The sequence below is a fragment of the Macrobrachium rosenbergii genome, chromosome 23 (assembly GCF_040412425.1).
Source record: "Macrobrachium rosenbergii isolate ZJJX-2024 chromosome 23, ASM4041242v1, whole genome shotgun sequence".
In the NCBI taxonomy this organism is placed as follows: Eukaryota; Metazoa; Arthropoda; class Malacostraca; order Decapoda; family Palaemonidae; genus Macrobrachium; species Macrobrachium rosenbergii.
The window spans coordinates 11,051,991-11,071,990 of NC_089763.1; the positions used below are offsets into that span (position 1 = coordinate 11,051,991).

At 35.6% G+C, this 20,000-nt stretch overlaps 1 protein-coding gene across 1 annotated transcript in view; it reads right to left on the bottom strand.

The window, feature by feature from the left end:
* Positions 1–1,608: 1,608 nt before the first annotated feature.
* LOC136851265 (uncharacterized) overlaps positions 1,609–20,000 on the bottom strand; it is a 28,497-nt gene continuing 10,105 nt past the window's right edge. The window contains exons 2-6 of the mRNA XM_067125241.1: positions 9,447–9,552; positions 7,230–7,364; positions 5,954–6,082; positions 4,126–4,231; positions 1,609–3,260 (exon numbers count right to left, since the gene is read on the bottom strand). Coding sequence (XP_066981342.1) covers positions 3,178–3,260; positions 4,126–4,231; positions 5,954–6,082; positions 7,230–7,364; positions 9,447–9,542 — 549 coding nt within the window. The 5' untranslated portion in view covers positions 9,543–9,552 and the 3' untranslated portion in view covers positions 1,609–3,177. The remainder of the gene's footprint in view (positions 3,261–4,125; positions 4,232–5,953; positions 6,083–7,229; positions 7,365–9,446; positions 9,553–20,000) is intronic.

Genomic DNA, 20,000 nt, shown 5'->3' on the forward strand with positions numbered 1-20,000 from the left:
ATTCGAGAACTTGAATACTGAGGCTAGAGGGCTGCAAATTGGTATGTTGATCATCCACCCTCCAATCATTAATCATACTAAACTGCAGCCCTCTAGCCTTAGTAGTTTTTATTTTATTTAAGGTTAATGTTAGCCATGATCGTGCATCTGGCACTGATATAGGTACCAACAACACATGCCACCACTGGGCCATGGCTGATAATTTCATGGGTCGCGGCTGAGAGTATCATGGGCCATGGCTGAGAGTTTCATACAGCATTATGTGCTGTACAGAAAACTCGATTGCGTTGAAAAAACTTCAGTGCATTTTTTACTTGTTTTCCTTTGACCTCAAATCATGAAAGGTCATCCTCGAACCTACACCGGTAGGCAACCCACCAGCTGAGTACAGGAGTTCTCCTGCCCCGACTGGTGCGTTGTCTCAGCAGTCCTAGTTCATTAGTGAAGGTTACAGAACAGAACCTACTCAGACATAAAACCTCTCCGCCGTAGCTGGGAGCTGCGCGTAGCTGTGTGCATTAGTTCATCTTCACTCCTTGGCCGGAATGCTCTTGACCACCTAGTATGATTTGTCTGTTGACTTTTATACACCTTAACACGTGCTGATAAATCTGAAATCCCTGTTCTTGTATCGAATTTGAGGTCATACCCGACATGAAACCAGGATCTTCCGTCAAGGTCGTTAGTTAATTAACCAAATCCTTCCATTTTATCGCAAGTGAGAAATTAATGGGGAAAAATTCAGTTCAGAAGTGCTTTGATTAAAAGGCTGTGAAAACACTCGCTACCTCAGTCAGTCTTCAATACCATTATGAAAGTAACCTCATAATTCATGAAGCTTGCTGAAAAATATCCAAGGTCACCTGTCAGTTTTAAGATTAAGTTTTTCCTCTGATTTTAACAGTTTTGATTGATCCCAAAATATGCTTTACCTTCGCCTGCTGCTAGATTACAAGTCAACTTTTTTTCCACTGTCTGTGATTAGAACTGGTAACTATCTATGCGGGGGGGTTCGAACTACTTTCCTTCAACAGTTCTGACCTTGACATTTTCTCAAGTCACAGGTCAATGTCAAGTCCTGCAAACTTGATTTTTCTTTCATTTTGATGAAACAATTCAAGTCATATGCTAGAACGATTACATTTAAATGCTACTGTCTCATGCCATGCAGGTTTTGAGTAGTACAATAGTATCTTTCAGTCCGAACAGATATAATCAAAGTCTATTATTTCTTACTGAACTGTTAATACTGCATTCCAAGAAGCCTTCATTTCTTATCACTAGTCTCATAAAGAACTGAGCTTTATGCAAAGAATTTAACTAAAGGTTGAGACTGCATACGAAGTATATTTAGTGGTAAAATTAAAATTGCTTCCTGTGTTTTCCGGTGATTTCATATCTAACAACTGATTCTGTCTCACTCACAGCTAGCATCTCGTAGAACTGTTGAACATTATTAGGCTATTTTCCAGTATACACTTTAATGTATTATCATGTTTTTATTCTGATTTTTTCCGGGGGACGGTCACATTACGACTGAATGATTGTGTAAAAAAACGCACATAGGATTTTCAGGAAACGGGCTCTTTGTCAAAATAAAATCATTAGTGTGATTAAAAGATTTATTTCTTGCACAAGATTATACCAAATTAGCTATAAAATAAATTCTATAAGATATCTTGTATCCACATAAATTCACTATCAAATTCACAGCAGGATTGAAATTTATGTACATCAATACCATTAAATAGACAAGACTACAATGTGATGATGAAGGATAGTAGTGTACCATTTACACAATCTACAAACAGTACACCGTATTATAGAGGTAATACTGTTTGGCTTATTGAGAATTCTAGATAATTCTAAATATAACCCTAAAACTACAGAACATCACATATTCAATCAAGAGTTTCATAGTAAACTGAAGACTTAAGAATTATAGAACCTTCACTAGGACTGAGATCCAATAACAGGGTTACAAGTTAACAAAGTATTGAAAATCACTTGTTTTCTCATGAACAACCAGTAACCAATTAATGGGAAGGGGGGGCATAAACTTGCAAACCATGTTTTTTTTCTCTCTCTCTCTCTCTCTCTCTCTCTCTCTCTATATATATATATATATATATATATATATATATATATATATATATATATATATATATATATATATATATATTCAAAAGAGAATGTTAGCTCAGCACTATTCCACTGGTAATTCTTTCTCCCCATGGACTGTTCTGTATTGTCATCATGTAAACTAATACATTTGTTATTCATTAAACTCTTTGGATAAGACCCACAAATTCTCAGCCTTTCAAATGAATCATTATTCTGTTAATAATTCGTGCAGTCTCTACATACTGATACAGAGTGCATAGTTTCTACAATGAGGTGAAGTAAAGTGCAAAGTTTATGTATGCCTCCTGAAGAAGAGCATTACTAGATAAGGGTGCTCAGTGCATTATGTACAATCGGTGCAAAAAAGTGCTGTCACTAAATCTAGGTGCAAGGTGCAATCTTAGTGGAGCATGCAGGATTTCTGTATCTAGGTGCAAGGTGCAGGTTCCCTCCAGCTGTTCAACTGAGACCATGAGCCAAGCTGTCCACTCCTACAGTAAGTTAAGTTTTCCCATGCAGAGGTCAATCCACTTCAACGAGGGCATCTTTTCATGCAACCCTTTGGAAGTTCCTCAGTCTCTTTGTACAAAAGGTATACAATGATTTGTTCTCACGCACACGTTACTGATCAACGAACAAACCCTTCCCTTACTGCTGCATTTGCTATAAGAAATACCTTTCTTAAGATTGTGATCTCTGAGTGACAAAAAATAGCCAATTATCATACTAGATTTACGCAAACAACAATGAATTCTAATCAGAAATTTAGAAAATAAACAAAAATTGTTGATAACCCGCAGTTCAATGGAAAACCAACTAGGCAAGGATATGAGCCTAAGAGCAGAAGCTTGTTTTTATGCTCATGTTCAGAAAAAGAGTCTAGAAGATGTAAAAAGTGCAAGGGTAAGTCACCTACAGTCTGTTACTGAGTGCATTCTCTACTATGGAAATTCCATGCAAGGTGCATTTTGTACAACGGTGATTTGTGCATTTCTATACTACATTTGTAAAGGCTGAGAAAAGGATCTAATTGATTTCTCAACTTGGTCCTTATTACATTTTGGTGCTTGAAGAATCTTCCTCAACAGCATTCATGGCTGGATTGTCATAACCATTACTGACAATGGGGCTGACATCTGTTGGGAAAAATTGAACTGAGTCATTATCAAAGAATACAATAAAATCTTCACACGAGTACTGGCTGCACATAATACAGACGAAAACCAATAATTCTTACCTGGCAATGTTAGGTAAAGCGACCATCTTATTTGATACTCTTCAGAATGTCTGAGCCTTTTCATACTACCAAATATGATTTATCAGTTCTGATACAAAATATCGTGGTTTAGATTTTATGTAAAAGTAAAAAACTTCAGATACAAAAGTGTTACGATCATGTCATAAGCATTAAGTTAAAGCAACGTCTAAGCTGTGATCTATCGTGGTTTATTCTTCGTGGTGTTCCAAGTATTCCAAGCTTCTTTGTAACTCTTTTCTCGATGCAATTCTCAAAATTCTCCCAGACTTCACACGAACTTCAGCATTTTCCAAAACACAGCAGTGTATTCACACAGTATAAGCAATTACATTTTTTTTAGGCAAGCCCTGAGAGAATTAAGTGTTTTGACTCAACAGCCTGGTTAAACCATTAATAATAATAATAATAATAATAATAATAATAATAATAATAATAATAATAATAATAATAATAATAATAATAATAATAACGTCATATTTGAAGTTAGAAACTGTCTTTTACAAGTATTGTACTGCATGCATGTGCTTTTATTGTTGCAATTTTGTTTATTTCATCTGTAGTACCCTTACCTACCATAAATCTAAATTTCGCATAATGTACCAACATCTGCAGCATTTCACTCCAGAGACTGGAAATCCTTATGAAACAGAAATATATAGATCAAAAGAGACGTTATTCTGGAAGCAAAATTTATGAAGAGAGAATTTCATAGATACATCAACCTAGAACACTCGAAAACCTACCTGAGTACTTTTCAATAGGTCTCCAGCGCTTGTTGTACACAAGGCACGTGAGGGCAAACAGAGAGAAGCAGACCAGAGCAGCAATAAGGCCTGTCAGAAACTTGGACTGAAAAAAAAGGACAGATATAAATCACAATAGAAGTACAAAATCCCATAAAAATTATTATTTCTAGCTACTGTATATAAAGGATAAAATGTCAGTGGAAAGAAGACTGAATACCTAAGGTTCAATGAAGGTCAGGACTCCGAGATGAGTAAGGTAGGGAAAAGGTTGAACAGAGTAGAGAAATTGAGATATCTTGGTTCAACAGTAGCTGGTGATGGAAATTCGGATGCAGAAACAACACACAGAGTGCAGGCTGGGTGTCTGGTGTGACCGCGGAATCAACATCAAGGTTAAAGGAAGAGCGTATCAGACAGAAGTGAGACCAGCATTGATATATGGAGCTGAAACGTGGCCGGTAAAGAGAGCACAAGAGAAGAAGTTGGATGCAGTGGAGATGAAAACGCTCAGATGAGTGTGTGGACTGACAAAAATGGATAGGATCAAGATTGAAAGAATAAGTGTAACTACAAAATTGGTAGAATTATCAAAAGAAGGTCTATGGAAAAAGACTGCGGTGGTATGACCATGTGATGAGAAGGGGGCATATGTGGGGAGGAAAGTGATGCTATTGGAGGTGCCGGGTGAAATAGCGAGGGAAGGACCGAAGCGAAGGAGATGGATATTGTTCAAGAAAATCTGAGGGACAACCAACTGTCAGAGAACAATGTGACTGATTGAGCCACCTGGAGGAAACTGTCAGAAACATCGACTCCAGGAAGTGGAAGACGATGAAAAGAAAGATACGCACACACACACATATATATATGTATATATAAGTATATATACATATATATATGTATATACATATATATGTGTGTATATATGTACGTATGCATGTGTATATATACATGTGTGTGTAAGTATGTATACTTCTCTGCATCTTCTTCCACTTGTATGTGGGGTCGATGTTTCTGACAGCTGTATGTTCTGCAGATGTATGTTCTTGTACATTATACTTTAAGTCTTGAAAAAGATATGCATCTTCATACACACACATATATATACATGTATATATATTACATATATACACTATATATATATATATATATATATATATATATATATATATATATATATATATATATATATATATATATATATATATATATATGTGTGTGTGTGTGTGTGTGTGTGTGTGTGTGTGTGTAGGTGCATATCTTTAGCAAGACTTAAAGTTTAGTGTACAAGAACATACATCTGCAGAGGCCAAAACCATGATACTGAACAGGTGTGTTACTTAGGGTGCTTAGTTTCATAATCATGCTTGAAATCATGCTGAGATTAAAACCATATGCCTACTTAGAATCAGGTGGTAGCTACTAAGACTCTGGCTCCAAAGAGCACACCTGCTCTTTTCAAAGGATATATAACCTTTGGTATTTTAGACCCCAGCTTTGTGAAATTAAAAGAGTGAATTGAATTTTTCTGAACAAGATTCTCAGAATACGGTAATTATGTACTCAATGACATCTCACATAAATTAATGTAAATGCATGGAAGATTGTAAGTTTAATAAATTACAAAAAGAAACATGCATAGGTTAGTTTATTGTTCATTAAGGCACTAATGTCAGGGAAGCACACTGTTTGCTAAATAAAATAAAACAGATTTTCTTTTGGGTCTGAAGCTACAGAAGAGATATCTAAACTTATATCTATGCTTAATAAAGTCTAGAATACTTCTGCCTGCAGAGTGACTGATATGAAAGAAGCAAAACCTCACCTGGTAGACTTCGCCCCAGAGGTCAGCAGGAGGCAGAGGTCGAACTTCAAGTGGAACAGTGTGAGCCTGGACCTCACTACCTATTTTCTTGACACACGTGTGGACACCAGCATGTTCGACCTTGATGCTCTGTCAGAACACATTCAGAACATAAAACGAGTGTTAAGCACAACTAAAAGTTTAATCTTGCTATTCCACATCCCTATAAGCTTGATCAATTTTAATACTCTGACGGCAATATGACATCTGCAAACTCTTAAGGCTTATAGAGATAAAAATAACAACAGAATAGTGTACAGAAAATTTATAAGCCTATTCAAGCAATCGTTTTAAACTTAGCTATCATCAATAACCAAGTGTGGTTGTAAATATGTACGTGCCATGAGAAAATATAGTGCGAGAAGGGTCTTTACTCACTGACAGGATTGTGCGCAAAAAAAAAAAAAACCACATTTTTTTCTTACTTATCGACCAGGACTTCCAGTTAATTTTCAGGCAAGGCCCATCACTCAAATTATGAATAATTTCAAAGCAGGCTAAGACTCCTCCACTTACTTTCCTGAAGTAAAACCTACAGGTTAACAGTGTCACCAGGTGACACCCTATATCTCTGCATAGTAAACACCCAAACTTGTCACCCCGCATGCAAGTTTTGCATTTAGTGCAGATGGGAAGGGAAGACAACCATGACTTTTTATGTTTCTCATCTAAATGGAACAACAAATGAAAAAGAACCTCACTCTGTGTAAGTACCAAGAACGACATTTTACATGCCACTCACACTTTTTTTAAAGCAAATTATTATCGAGCAAATCTCAACGGATTCAGTTGTATACTTGAAAAATGTGTCCTTCCCTCTTATGTGCTACTCGGAAATCAATGCCTACACATCTCCACCTAACATTTATAATTATGGTGAGCGTGCAACTCCTTTGACGCCAAAAGGTTGTCACGTTCCCCCTCTAAACTACTGTTTGGAAGAAAATTTGTTGGAATTACCCAGCTACATATAGACACATTACAAAAATAACATACATTACTATGGCCAACTAATTAAATAATACCCTTTCATGTTTAGCCAAAAATAAGGTAAAAAGATTAACAAAAGATCAGTGAATCGTCCTAAACATACCGGACTAAAGATAGGCTACTGATGACACACTCAAAAGCACATTCGCGAGAGAGAGAGAGAGAGAGAGAGAGAGAGAGAGAGAGAGAGAGAGAGAGAGAGAGAGAGAGAGAGAGTATTTACGCAAAATTTTATATGTGTTTGTACCTTGAAAATGATGCTCCCGTTCACGTAGACAGTCAGTTCGTCAAAGAGAAGTACCTCAGTGGGATACAGAGCTTGTCCTTTACCATGAAGGAGCCAGAACTCCAAGTTTCCTTCATAGGGACACTCCAGCTCAAACTGCAATGGTGATAATAGTAATATTTATTGCAACGCATAATAATAATAATAATAATAATAATAATAATAATAATAATAATAATAATAATAATAATAATAATAATAATTATTATTAATAATAGATGAATAATAATAATAATAATAATAATAATAATAATACACAGTATTATTATTATTATTCAGTAGATGAAACCTATTCATATGGAACGAGCCCACAGGGGCCATTAACTTGAAATTCAAGCTTCCAAAGAATACGGTGTTCACTAGGAAGAATTAAGAGGAAGAAAGAGGAAGAAAGAGGAAGAAAGAACAGATCCCACTTATTAGAAAAGAAAAATAAATCAATAAATAGATTAGATAAAAATGTATTAAAATGCAAAAAGAATGGTATTAGGGTAGCAATGCACTGCATTACTACTAATAACTATAATAACCAACTTATATGAACGACAGCATTCAGAACCTCCATCATGCAACTCTCCCTTCCCTCGAAAAAAAATAAAAAAATCTTCTTATTCACATCTAAATCTCCCCCAAATTCTTCCCACTTGCTACCAGCCAAGAGGTCGACCTTGAAATTCCTGTTTTTTTTTTTTTTTTTTTTTTAAGGGATCCGGCTGACAAGTAAACAAGCAATGACAGAATTGTCTACCCTAACTTCCTTTACCTTACGTTAGTCTCTGCACCCAGAGTAACACACGAAGAACAAAAGAAAAAAAAAATCAATCAAACAATGTCCCATTTAGTTGAGCATGATTATTCAACAACTTGTTATATACATCTGACTGCATGTCTCGATAACATTTACCGTATAACCCGGTATGTATCCACCTTTGTCAGTTATTATTATCATTAAAATAGTTTAACCAGACCACTGAGCTGATTAACAGCTCTCATAGGGATGGCCCGAAGGATTAAAACGAAATGGAGTACCAGGTCTACGCCATAGCCTAAGCACTGGGACTAAATGATGAATGAATAATGAAATTTCAAAAAATATGCAAAAAGCCATGTGCTTCCACATTAGAACACATGCACACATTAGATACATTTACTCAAGTTTCCATCTGCACAACAGAAAAAAAAAAATATAAATAAATAAAACTGGGTGATGAGACAAATCAGAATAACTTAAGATTTTTAAAATTCGGATTTTTTTACTATTAGTTACCCCGTGGGCTTTAGTATTTTCATAAATTACTTTTTATACTTTATCAAAAAATTTACATTTCCTCATGAATATTAAAACTGGGTCGATTGAAAATGTTGCAGACTTTGATAAAACTTCATCAATCTATCCATTTCCCAAAGTTGATAACAGATGTCGGTTATATTTTGGACATTCGCATCACACGTTTAACTGTTATTGTCACTTTGCATTCTGAGTATTCGGGAGCTGGTTCATGTGGGCTGCTCATGTAGTGTCCATGTGTCAGACGAGTATGGTCTATTCGGAGATGTGTTAGAATTTAATTGCGCATGCCTCTCTCTCTCTGGTATGATGAACTCCATTTTTTAACTCCATGTTTTAAAGTCCAGGGTAAACTCATGCTAAGTAAAGTAGACGGCAGCACGAAGATATCTTTTCTTAATATAATTTGTCAACCACACAATACAGATATGGGTGTATACTACGATCCCCGAGGGGCTAGTACTAAACACGGCGTCCCAAAGAGCTTCCGCCATGTTTAGTACTAACAGGTGGATACATACCGGGTTAATACCACATTTACCTTTACAGTTCAATTGCCTACGGTCTACGTACGTAAATTATTTCCTAATTTTGGTTTATTCCCTCCTAGCAATGACCAAATAAAACCCCGCTTACCTGGAGTCCTGGACTATCCCTAAAAATTCTTATTCCACAACTGATTTCCAGTCGGGCTACATAAATGTAGCTCAAGCATCTTTAAGGGTGCTGCTACGATTAACATCATGTAAACACACACACACACACACCTACACATATACTTTCACAGAAACTCGTTTGTCAATCAATCTTCAAGAATTTCATCACGAAATGGCATAATCTCCATATTCGTGAAACCTCCCATTACAGTACTCGCCCTGACTTCTACTTACAAATTCAGTTTCCTGAGGGACTGACTTTGCGATGAAATGTCCTTGGCTCCAGTCCTCTGAAGCTATCAAAACTGCTGCTACCAAGAGCCACTTCATCCTGAAATATCTGCCGAAAGAAGGTGAATTTCAATTAATGCAGGTGTTGAGGTGGGTGGGTAATCAGAGAGAGAGAGAGAGTAATATCACGTGCATAAATAATTTGTTGCTTAATTTACAAATTCTAAGGAATTAATGTAACCGTATGGCATAGTGGGGCCGGCACAAGTGATTAGGCCTTTATCAGAGTATGAAAAAACCACGTTATTATTAGGCTAAATTAATACAGAATCCAATGGAGACACCTGTTTATCAAAATGCCTTCGAGCAGCGCCATTTCAGTACATTCAGTTAATAGTCTTTTATTTTTTCCAGTTTCTCTGGCGTCAGCTCCATTCCGTACCTGGTGACAATGAAACGTACAGTTCTATCATAATCGTCTTTTTATTATGACTGTCTTTTACCGCTAGGAGCGGGTTAAGACTGACAAGCGAGTCTTTTCAATTTTTCAGTCACCTACCGTTATCAAAAGTATTTTTTCTAGTCATGAAATCAGAGCGATTCCCTCCGAGAGCAAGTTGCAGATCCGGAGGGCGGAAGGGAAGACGAAAGCTGAACTCGCACCATTTATAGAGACCTTTTCGGCGAACGGAACCGCCAAGTTCGTCAAGTGTTTTCAGGAAAAGATCGCGATATCGGATATGACGCTCAAAGGATTCTCTGCAAACATAAAGAAGCGAAGCACGAAGGAGTGAATAATGTTGCTGATATCTTCAAAGTCAGCAGGGCTTGGATGCGATGTTCTTTTTTGTTTCTGTAAAAAGAAACTTTTTCTGTCCGCCCTCAGATCTTAAAAACTACTGAGGAGCTAGCGGGCTGCAGATTGGGATGTTGATCATCCACCCTCCAATCATCAAACATACCAAATTGCAGCCCTCTAGCCTCAGTGGTTTTGATTTTATTTAAGGTTAGAGTTAGCCATGATCGTGCGTCTGGCACCGCTATAGATTCCAACAACACAGGCCACCACCGGCCCATGGCTGAAAGTTTCAAAGGCCGTGGCTGAGATTTTCATGGGCCATGGCTGAGTGTTTCATACAGCATTACACTCTATACAGAAAAGTCGGTTGCGTCGAAGAAACTTCGGCACATTTTTTTACTTTTCTATATTTTACCACAATTTCAGCGAACACTTCTCCGTCGCAACAGCTGACAAGTGTTACAACAAGAACAATCACACCTAGGGGTGTGCAACCATCATGGAATAATTTTTTCCAAGGATGTTGACAGGCACACTTCATTAATTTTGAGTAGCAGTTTTCTGGTCTTGAGACTTCACGAGCGTGGAACAAAGATATATAAAAATAGCTTCCGTTTTCATGGAGCTGCCGGAAAATAAAACATTTAACGCGTCTACCACTAGGTATAGTCTATACTGATATACTTTGAAAATATTTCTTTTACAAACCGGAACTTGCAACATACAAAAAATCTTTTTTTTAGGACTACCTTGTTCAAATTTTTTCGCATGTAGGTGGATTTGGCCTGATATTGCTGATTACCTTGTTAACAATGATGTCACATTTTCTCTTTTTCCTTTTATTTAGGCACAGTTTCTTCTACCTTTCACTTTGTTTCATAATAAGCGCTTCCACTGAGTTTCTGTAGTATCACGACTCTCTCTCTCTCTCTCTCTCTCTCTCTCTCTCTCTCTCTCTCTCTACTTTCAGGCAACAAGTCTTGTCTTTCCTAAAGTCAATATTCAACATCACTAGCATTTAGCTTAATTAACCATAGGACTTGACGGTTCAAATTAGAGAAAATATACAGACTTGTAACAAATCACATTTTTTGTTACGAGAACACTGATTTAAAATGAAAATCTTGCTAATTAGTTGGTCAGAAACAAATCTAGAACTTGAGAGAGGTAAGATACAGGTTGTCAGCAACAGGAATGATCTATTGTAAGGTTTTGGTCGACCTCCTTCCACGCTCGACGTACAACTGCACAACTCTGTTTCCCGGAGGAAAAATAGATGGTGTAAAATCAATGGCGAGAGAGAGAGAGAGAGAGAGAGAGAGAGAGAGAGAGAGAGAGAGAGAGAGAGAGAGAGAGAGAGAGAGAGATCGTCCTAAAGAAGGAAAAAATACAAGTCATTCAGAGTAACCAGGTAAGGGTTCCACAACACCCATCTGGTTTACGGCGAAGCAAGTTGCTCCTAGGGATGGAGGGTTTGTGGGGGTGTTAGGGTGAGAGTTAGAGGAGGGGAGGGTAACAGGGGAGGAGGGGGAGGAGGCCAAGGCTTAATGAGCGATGGTAACAGCACAGGTAGACGAGAAGGCGAGACAAGACAAGGCTCCTGGGTTTCTCCCAATCCATTAAAATAGTGGTGTTGCTGCCTCCATCAAATTCAGGACCGCCGCTTTGCAAGCCTGAGTGTTACAAAAAAAAAGCGTCTAATTTTATGTATTTTGTATTACGATTCCAAGCCTCGGTGTGGGTGTGACTGAAGATTCATCTTATTCCCTATTTTGGAAATCGAGAAAGTAAGCGCTCGTTGCATGCCCGTTTTGTTTCCAAAGATTGGGTGAATGTGATCCACTTGTTTTCGTGATATTGTACAAACACACACACACATTATACATATACACACATACACACACACATATATATATATATATATATATATATATATATATATATATATATATATATATATATATATATATATATATATATATATATATATATATATATATATATATATATATATATATATATATATATATATATATATATATATATATATATATATATATATATATATATATATATATATATATATATATATATATATATATATATATATATATGTCTCCAGTGCAGTGGTCATCAGATGACCTTGCATCCATTGTACTGCGTACCAGTTTTACAAGGAAACAATATCCTGTACATTTACAGCTCTGTTACCTGAGCAATGTTGTGGAATAGTTTACCACGGTATTACTGATTAATCATTTGCTTTCCAGCCACTCTAGGAGAACGAACGTCGGTTGATTATAAAGTAAAGCATATCAACTAAGTACATTGCAGGTACCACCACATAACTGGGAACCAATTCAGTTGGCAAAAAATAAATAAATTTTCAAAATGGCAGCGAAAATGACCGAGCAGCTGCATAAAATCAAAATATAAACGATGAACAATACTTCCCTCTAATGTCTGACACTGTAGAAGACTTTTCTTCAGGCTATTCGAAGATGACTGGGAAGAACCACTTTCTTGGTCGTCCCACACAGTGCTCTTCCTTTAAATACCGGAGGTCACATTGCCCCTCATTAAACAACTTTCGTCAACAGAGTCAAACTTTTCGTTTTTCTAATGGCGTATTAGACATACTCGGGCATCCTTTATTACAAAACCAAACAGAAATATAGGACCAACACCTACACAAGAACTAATTGCATTCAAAAGTGTTCGTGATCTAGAATGCTTATCTAGAACTTTTTCTTACTCTAATCAAGGTCATACTTTCTACAGTCTTTTCTTTTTCTTTAGCCAGGGACTTTCCAAACAATATGTTCACTCGGGATGGGATGGAATCTTTGTGGAACAGTCATTTTTGTCAGTATTCAGTTTCAGAATACATTTTAAAGTGTTAAAAATGCAGCAAGGCGATGATCGTGAGTTAAAGGAAAAAATAGGTCACCGAGAATCCATAATTTTGTGTGTGGATGTCTGTTTTTTGCCGTATTTAAAAACCCTTTCAAGACTTTCGGAATTTAATTTGCAGCAATCCTGCTAAATCTTTTTATTTTACTGCATCTCAGTTCTTTATTATCAGATTTAATAATATTCATTATTACCAAAAAGGCTTTTGCAACACCAAAATTGTCTCCTAAAAATTGCAAGACAGTCTCACATGCCTCAACGATGCGAGGGTCGAAATATTGCAAATATTCGTTACCCGAGAAAGCATGGGGCTATTCAGTTCAAATGGAGTAAATTATCACGTAAGACCCGGCTTAAATTCTTATCATTAATAATCAGCAGAGTGACTGTAAAGGATGGGCACAAATTCCGAAAGATTTCAAATGAATTTTACGTTTTTGTATTGACCTCACTGACGGAGAGAGAGAGAGAGAGAGAGAGAGAGAGAGAGAGAGAGAGAGAGAGAGAGAGAGAGAGAGAAGCAGCAGCAATGTGAATATAAATTCACCTTCAACTCTAAACAATATAACTCGTTGCTTCTTTAAAAATGAGGGGCCCTCATTAAACCTCATAGCTGTCATGGCCGCGATACTTTGGCGTCCAGAAGTGAAACCTGTTGCCCGACCTTCGTTGCTTATTTCTGCGAGAAAGGTCGAAGGACTCAGCTTTTAGTTCAAGTTGCAATTTTGCGGTGGGTAGTCACGGGCGCAGAACGACCCACCTTATAGTTGAACTGAACATAGAATTGAGGCCAAAGGCCAAGCACTGGGACCTATGAGGTCATTCAGTGCTGAAACGGAAATTGACAGCAAAAGGTTTGAAAGGTGTAGCAGGAGTAAAACCTCCCAGTTGCACTATGAACCAGTTGTTAAGAGAGGGTGGAATGTAAGATGGAAGAAAGAGATTATGAAATGAGGTAGAGTAAAAGAAACGAAAGGAGTCGCAGCTAGGGGCCCAAGGGATGCTGCAAAGAACCTTAAGCAATGCCTACAGTGCACCGCACGAGGTGCACTAACGGCACTACCACCTACGGGGACCTTCCAGTTACGTCTTGCTTAGCTAATCTGACGACCTGTGTCATTGCTCTTGACACTTGAGGCTCTCAAGGGAGGGATACTTAGTTCTTTATGTGGGCTGAAGACCATACAACCAGTTCTCAAATCTTGGGTTCTGACGCTGCCTTTTCATCATGGACTTCTTCCTCAGTCTTCGATCCGATTGAAGGACGGAATAACCGATTTGTTTCTGTAAACTGGTTTGCAGCAGTTATAGTCATTATCGTCGGAATTATGTATTTTGTGCAATAATCTAAACTGAAACAAATAGATTCTCCACAGAAATTATTCACGGGTCTTTTACGTCATTCATACGTATTTTAAATATACTTCACACGGTGCATCTGTAAATTCGTACAAGGGAACTAGCAAGTTTTGGAAGAAACTAATAATTCATATCTTTTGAAGAAACCCAGCTTCCTCGACAAACAGAAATGCACAGCTTGATTTAAAACAAAAAATCTCCGAAAACCATGGAACGAGAATAATTACCTTCTTCATCTGGGTAATCAGGAAGAAAACATTCTCAAGTTTCAAACTGTCATCCACTGCCATAAGCGGCTGAGATTGCCCAGATCAAAAACCCATATTGGCAACGCATCTCCTTGACAATGCCTACTAGCGCAGGCTGTCTCCCATTGGAGAGTTTCTGGCTGTTTGTTGCCATATTTCTGACAGGGCCGTCTGCCATTTCATTTCCTTTCGCACTAGGGTGCGCTGATGCCCAGAAAAAATGAAATTCTAAGTCATGATAGTTTAATATAAAAAAATTACTGTAACAGTCTTCATTACCAGTAGAGGCTTTGTGCTTAAATTCCCCATGGACCAGAGTGCACCAAGGAATTGCTCAAATTCGATATTTATCTTGTGGAGGGCTATACTCCCTTTCGGCTTAATCTGCAATAAATATTGAGGTCAGAAGCATAATGAGCCACTGTGCTCAACAACTAAAGAAAACCATAGCTGTAAATTCAGGGTCAGTTTAAGATTTGGAGCCTTCAGTGTGTTTATGTATATATAGGTGTCTGTATACATACATACATACATACATACATACATACATACATACATATATATATATATATATATATATATATATATATATATATATATATATATATATATATATATTAACTTTATCACATACACAATTGTTCTGTGCATTGGTAGAATTACTAAAAGGACCTCATTCAGACTGGATGGTATCTAATGGAGTATTTATTCAGAAAAAGTTACAAGCTTTCTTGGACAAGAAGCCCACATTATCAAGTATCCGTACAATGAGCGGACGCATAGTCCAGCTGTGTTTATATCTGTGTGCTGGGTACTTATAAATATATATATATATATATATATATATATATATATATATATATATATATATATATATATATATATATATATATATATATATATATATATATATATATATATATACTTTTTCGATATCCACCAGTGGCAGGCCATATGCCCTCGGGAGATTCTTATATTTTCATTGGCATGAAAGATAATGTTAGAGAACGAGTAAAGGGTAGAATTATTGGTAAAAAATAGACAAAAGTAGATGACACCGATTGCTGGATAAATAGGCAAGGGAAAAGAAAATCTTGAATGTACCTCCTGCTAGGCAAAGGCATACGCATGCATATATATATATATATATATATATATATATATATATATATATATATATATATATATATATACATATATATGTATTCACAAATATTAAGCTAGAAATATCGTTTAATATCAATTCACCCTACCTCGGGAATATACCCAAGGGTTTATTTGATATATATATATATATATATATATATATATATATATATATATATGTGTGTGTGTGTATATATATATGTATATATAAATATAATATATATATATATATATATATATATATATATATATATATATATATATATATATATCACAAATATATAAATTGTAATCAAGGGCAGGAATACTCTGGAGGTTCACACTTCCTTTATTGCTTCCTATGTTTCGTGATTCATAATCACATCATCAGGTAGTTCTACGGAAAATCAAATGAATTAATAAAAGTACTGAACGGCTAAAACTGAATTACGTTAAAACATTAATCATTAAAAATCTATAAAGGCTGTTCAAAATTGCACACACTAGAGCACACTTAAATACATATACACAAAGCATAAAACCACGTTACATACGGACACATATGGTTACACAAGAGCACATTAAAATAGCAAAATCACAAAACACTCCAAATAAATTACAAAAAATAATTTTTTTTTTAATTTTAAGAAAAATTTCAAAGAATAAAGAAACCAACTAAGACGGTAATAAACTTATACAAAAAGCAGAAGACGATAACCTTACAATGCAAACGACACAACCACACTAACAGTAATAAAAGAAAAATATATTTAAAAAGCAAAACAAAAAGATCAGAGGTACAACTAGTAATGAACTATGACAGAAACAATGGAATAGAGGCAGTTTGAGTGTTTAACGAGGGAACCCGTAGTTTAACATTTAAAGACTCAAGTATCTAAAGTTTTTTGTTGGTTCTGTCAGTAACTTATTGGCCAGTAACTTATAATCATATATATAATATTATATATATATATATATATATATATATATATATATATATATATATATATATATATATATATATATAATGTATATATATATATATATATATATATATATATATATATATATATATATATATATATATATATATATATATATATATATATGCATGCGTTTGCCTTTGCCTAGCTGGAGGTACATTCAAGATTTCCTTTGTCCTTGCTTATTCATCCAGCAATCGTTGTCATCTACTTTAGTATATATATATATATATATATATATATATATATATATATATATATATATATATATATATATATATATATATATATTTTTTTTTTTATATATTACGAATAATTCTACGCTTTACTCGTTCCCTAACATTATCTTTCATGCCCATGAAAATATAAGAATCTCCCAAGAGCACATTGTCTGCCGAAAGAATCCCAATGACAACAAATTGGCCCAGACAGTTGCTCAGTTCAGGGACGAACATTGTCCATTATTGTCGACCAACTTTTTAATGATCTCAGAACGGATGAACGAATGTCTCTCTTTAAACAGGAAGAGATTCAGTTCCTTTCTGAATGTCATTACTGTTCAATCAATATTACTGCAAACAGAGATTGGGGAAAGCCTGGCGAAGTTGCACGAACGATTTCAAGATGGAATTTAGGTCTCTCAACTTAGTCAAGGACAAACGTGTGGCAGAGTGTTTTATACAGTATTTAATGCTTCTGGAGGTCTCAGAAGTCTCAGACTGTCTTCGAGGCACAAAAGAATGACCGTTCAAACAACTACACCTACATCAGAAAAAATGAACATGCACAAATGCATGTATTTTATATTTAAAATTCATAAAGAAAGGAAATCCTGACTACAAGCGGAAATGAACGACGCCAGGAGGACTCGCAACGACCAGCATACAGGGAACAGGCTGTGCCAAGTACATATACACATCGTGCGAATAACACACATAAGAAAATTCCACAGATAATTTGTAAATCTACACAAAAGAAAGGCCACTTGTAAACAAAGTGCGAACATGACATTCACGAAAACTCCTTTTCCGTGGCAGGAAACGCCGACAAACACCCACTTACTCAAAAGGATATGACGTCATCAACGATAACATCCTAAACCGACTAGGCTACCGTGCACATTGCAACATAACCAAGAACAGAAAAAAAATGAAAGCTAGTTTTCAGGGCGCCCTGCTCTCTTCATGAATTTCGTCCAAACGCAGAAGCTTTTTATTTTTATCTAAATGCCTTCAAAATCGCTCCGTGGACCCGCAGCGAATCCCAGAGAAAATGCAGCGAATATGAAGAAAAACTGGTCGCGGAGAAACAGGTATGACTACCCATCTGTTCAAGCCGTGATGCAGAAGGCATTCTGGACGTGTTTGTCAAAAAATTATCTTTTTCTTCTTTTTATTCTTCAGGGTTTAACTTTACTCTGCCACTCTTCATGCTAGTTACATATAGAAAGAAAGAAGGTTAGGCAAGTAAAAAAAAAAAAAACTATCAACTAAACATACGGTTAGAGAAAAAGCAGGTATGCGATAATGACAACCATAAAAGAAAGACAAAACAACAAAGGAATGTTACAGTAACGATTTCAGTGTCACGCACAAGGCTTCAGAGAGGCATACATTGTTTGGTGGAAACAAACAAGCTGCTGTTATCTCAACGTTATCGAAGCAAACAGCTTAGAATTAATCACAGTACAACTACGCCTCTCACTCTCAAAGACAAAAACACTCGCAAGGAAACAATCTGGACGAGAATAAGCTCTAACAATGGAAATCATTTTCTCACTCGTGGACGTATTCTATTCGGTAGAAGTGTACTGAGTTAATGGTCTCTTTCTCTCACACACAAACACACACACACACACACATATATATATATACATTTATATATACATATATATACATATATATATACATGTATATATATATACATGTATATATACTGTATATAAGGAATTTTTGTCATTGTACAGTGTGACTTTTTTATATTCACCAATATTGTTTAATATCCAGTTGACTATTCCTTGTGAATGAATTCCACCCAAGGGGAACTATAACTAACTAGTCTTCGTCCCCCGCAGGATTCGAACTGTTTGGGAACAACGGTAGACAGTGACTGACCAACCGGTTTTACACACACACACACACACACACACACACACACACACACACACACATATATAGGCTATATATATATATATATATATATATATATATATATATATATATATATATATATATATATATATATATATATATATATGAGCATTAAGCTACAAACGTCCTTTAATATCCAATTCACTCTACCTCAGGAATAATATATTTTTAACCACACGGCACAAGTTGGCCGTGTGGTTAAAAATTCGCGTCACTGCAGTCCTGAGTTCTTGACTTCCGTGGTTCGAGCCCACGAGACGACGAACTTCTTATCAGCCAAAAATTCCCCTTCGGTTAACATATATGAAAATATATTATTCCCGAGGTAGAGTGAATTGATATTAAATGACGTTATATATATATATATTTATATATATATATATATATATATATATATATATATATATATATATATATATATATATATATATATATATATATATGTAAAACTGGTTGGTCAGTCACTGCCTAACGTTGTTCACAAACAGTTCGAAAAAATTCCCCTTCGAGTAACATATGTGAAAATATATTATTCGGGGTAGAGTGAATTGGATATTAGAGGAAGTTTGTAGCTTAATGCTTGCATATGAATCACGGTGATGTGATATATATATACATATATAGATGTATATATGTCTGTATAGTCCTGATAAAAAATTATTATATATATATATATATATATATATATATATATATATATATATATATATATATATATATATATATATATATATATATATATATATAGAGAGAGAGAGAGAGAGAGAGAGAGAGAGAGAGAGAGAGAGAGAGAGAGAGTTGTACATGATGAAGCATGGACAGGACTTCAAAGATCCGGAAAATTAAATCGAGAGATTTATGAGAATACTTACCGTAAATGAGATTCTGTAAATCTTTAAGACTAAAAAAATCTACGAATGAAATGACCACATTTTGAATAATGTATGACTGAAATAAAAAGAAAAATCCCCTTCCCCCTC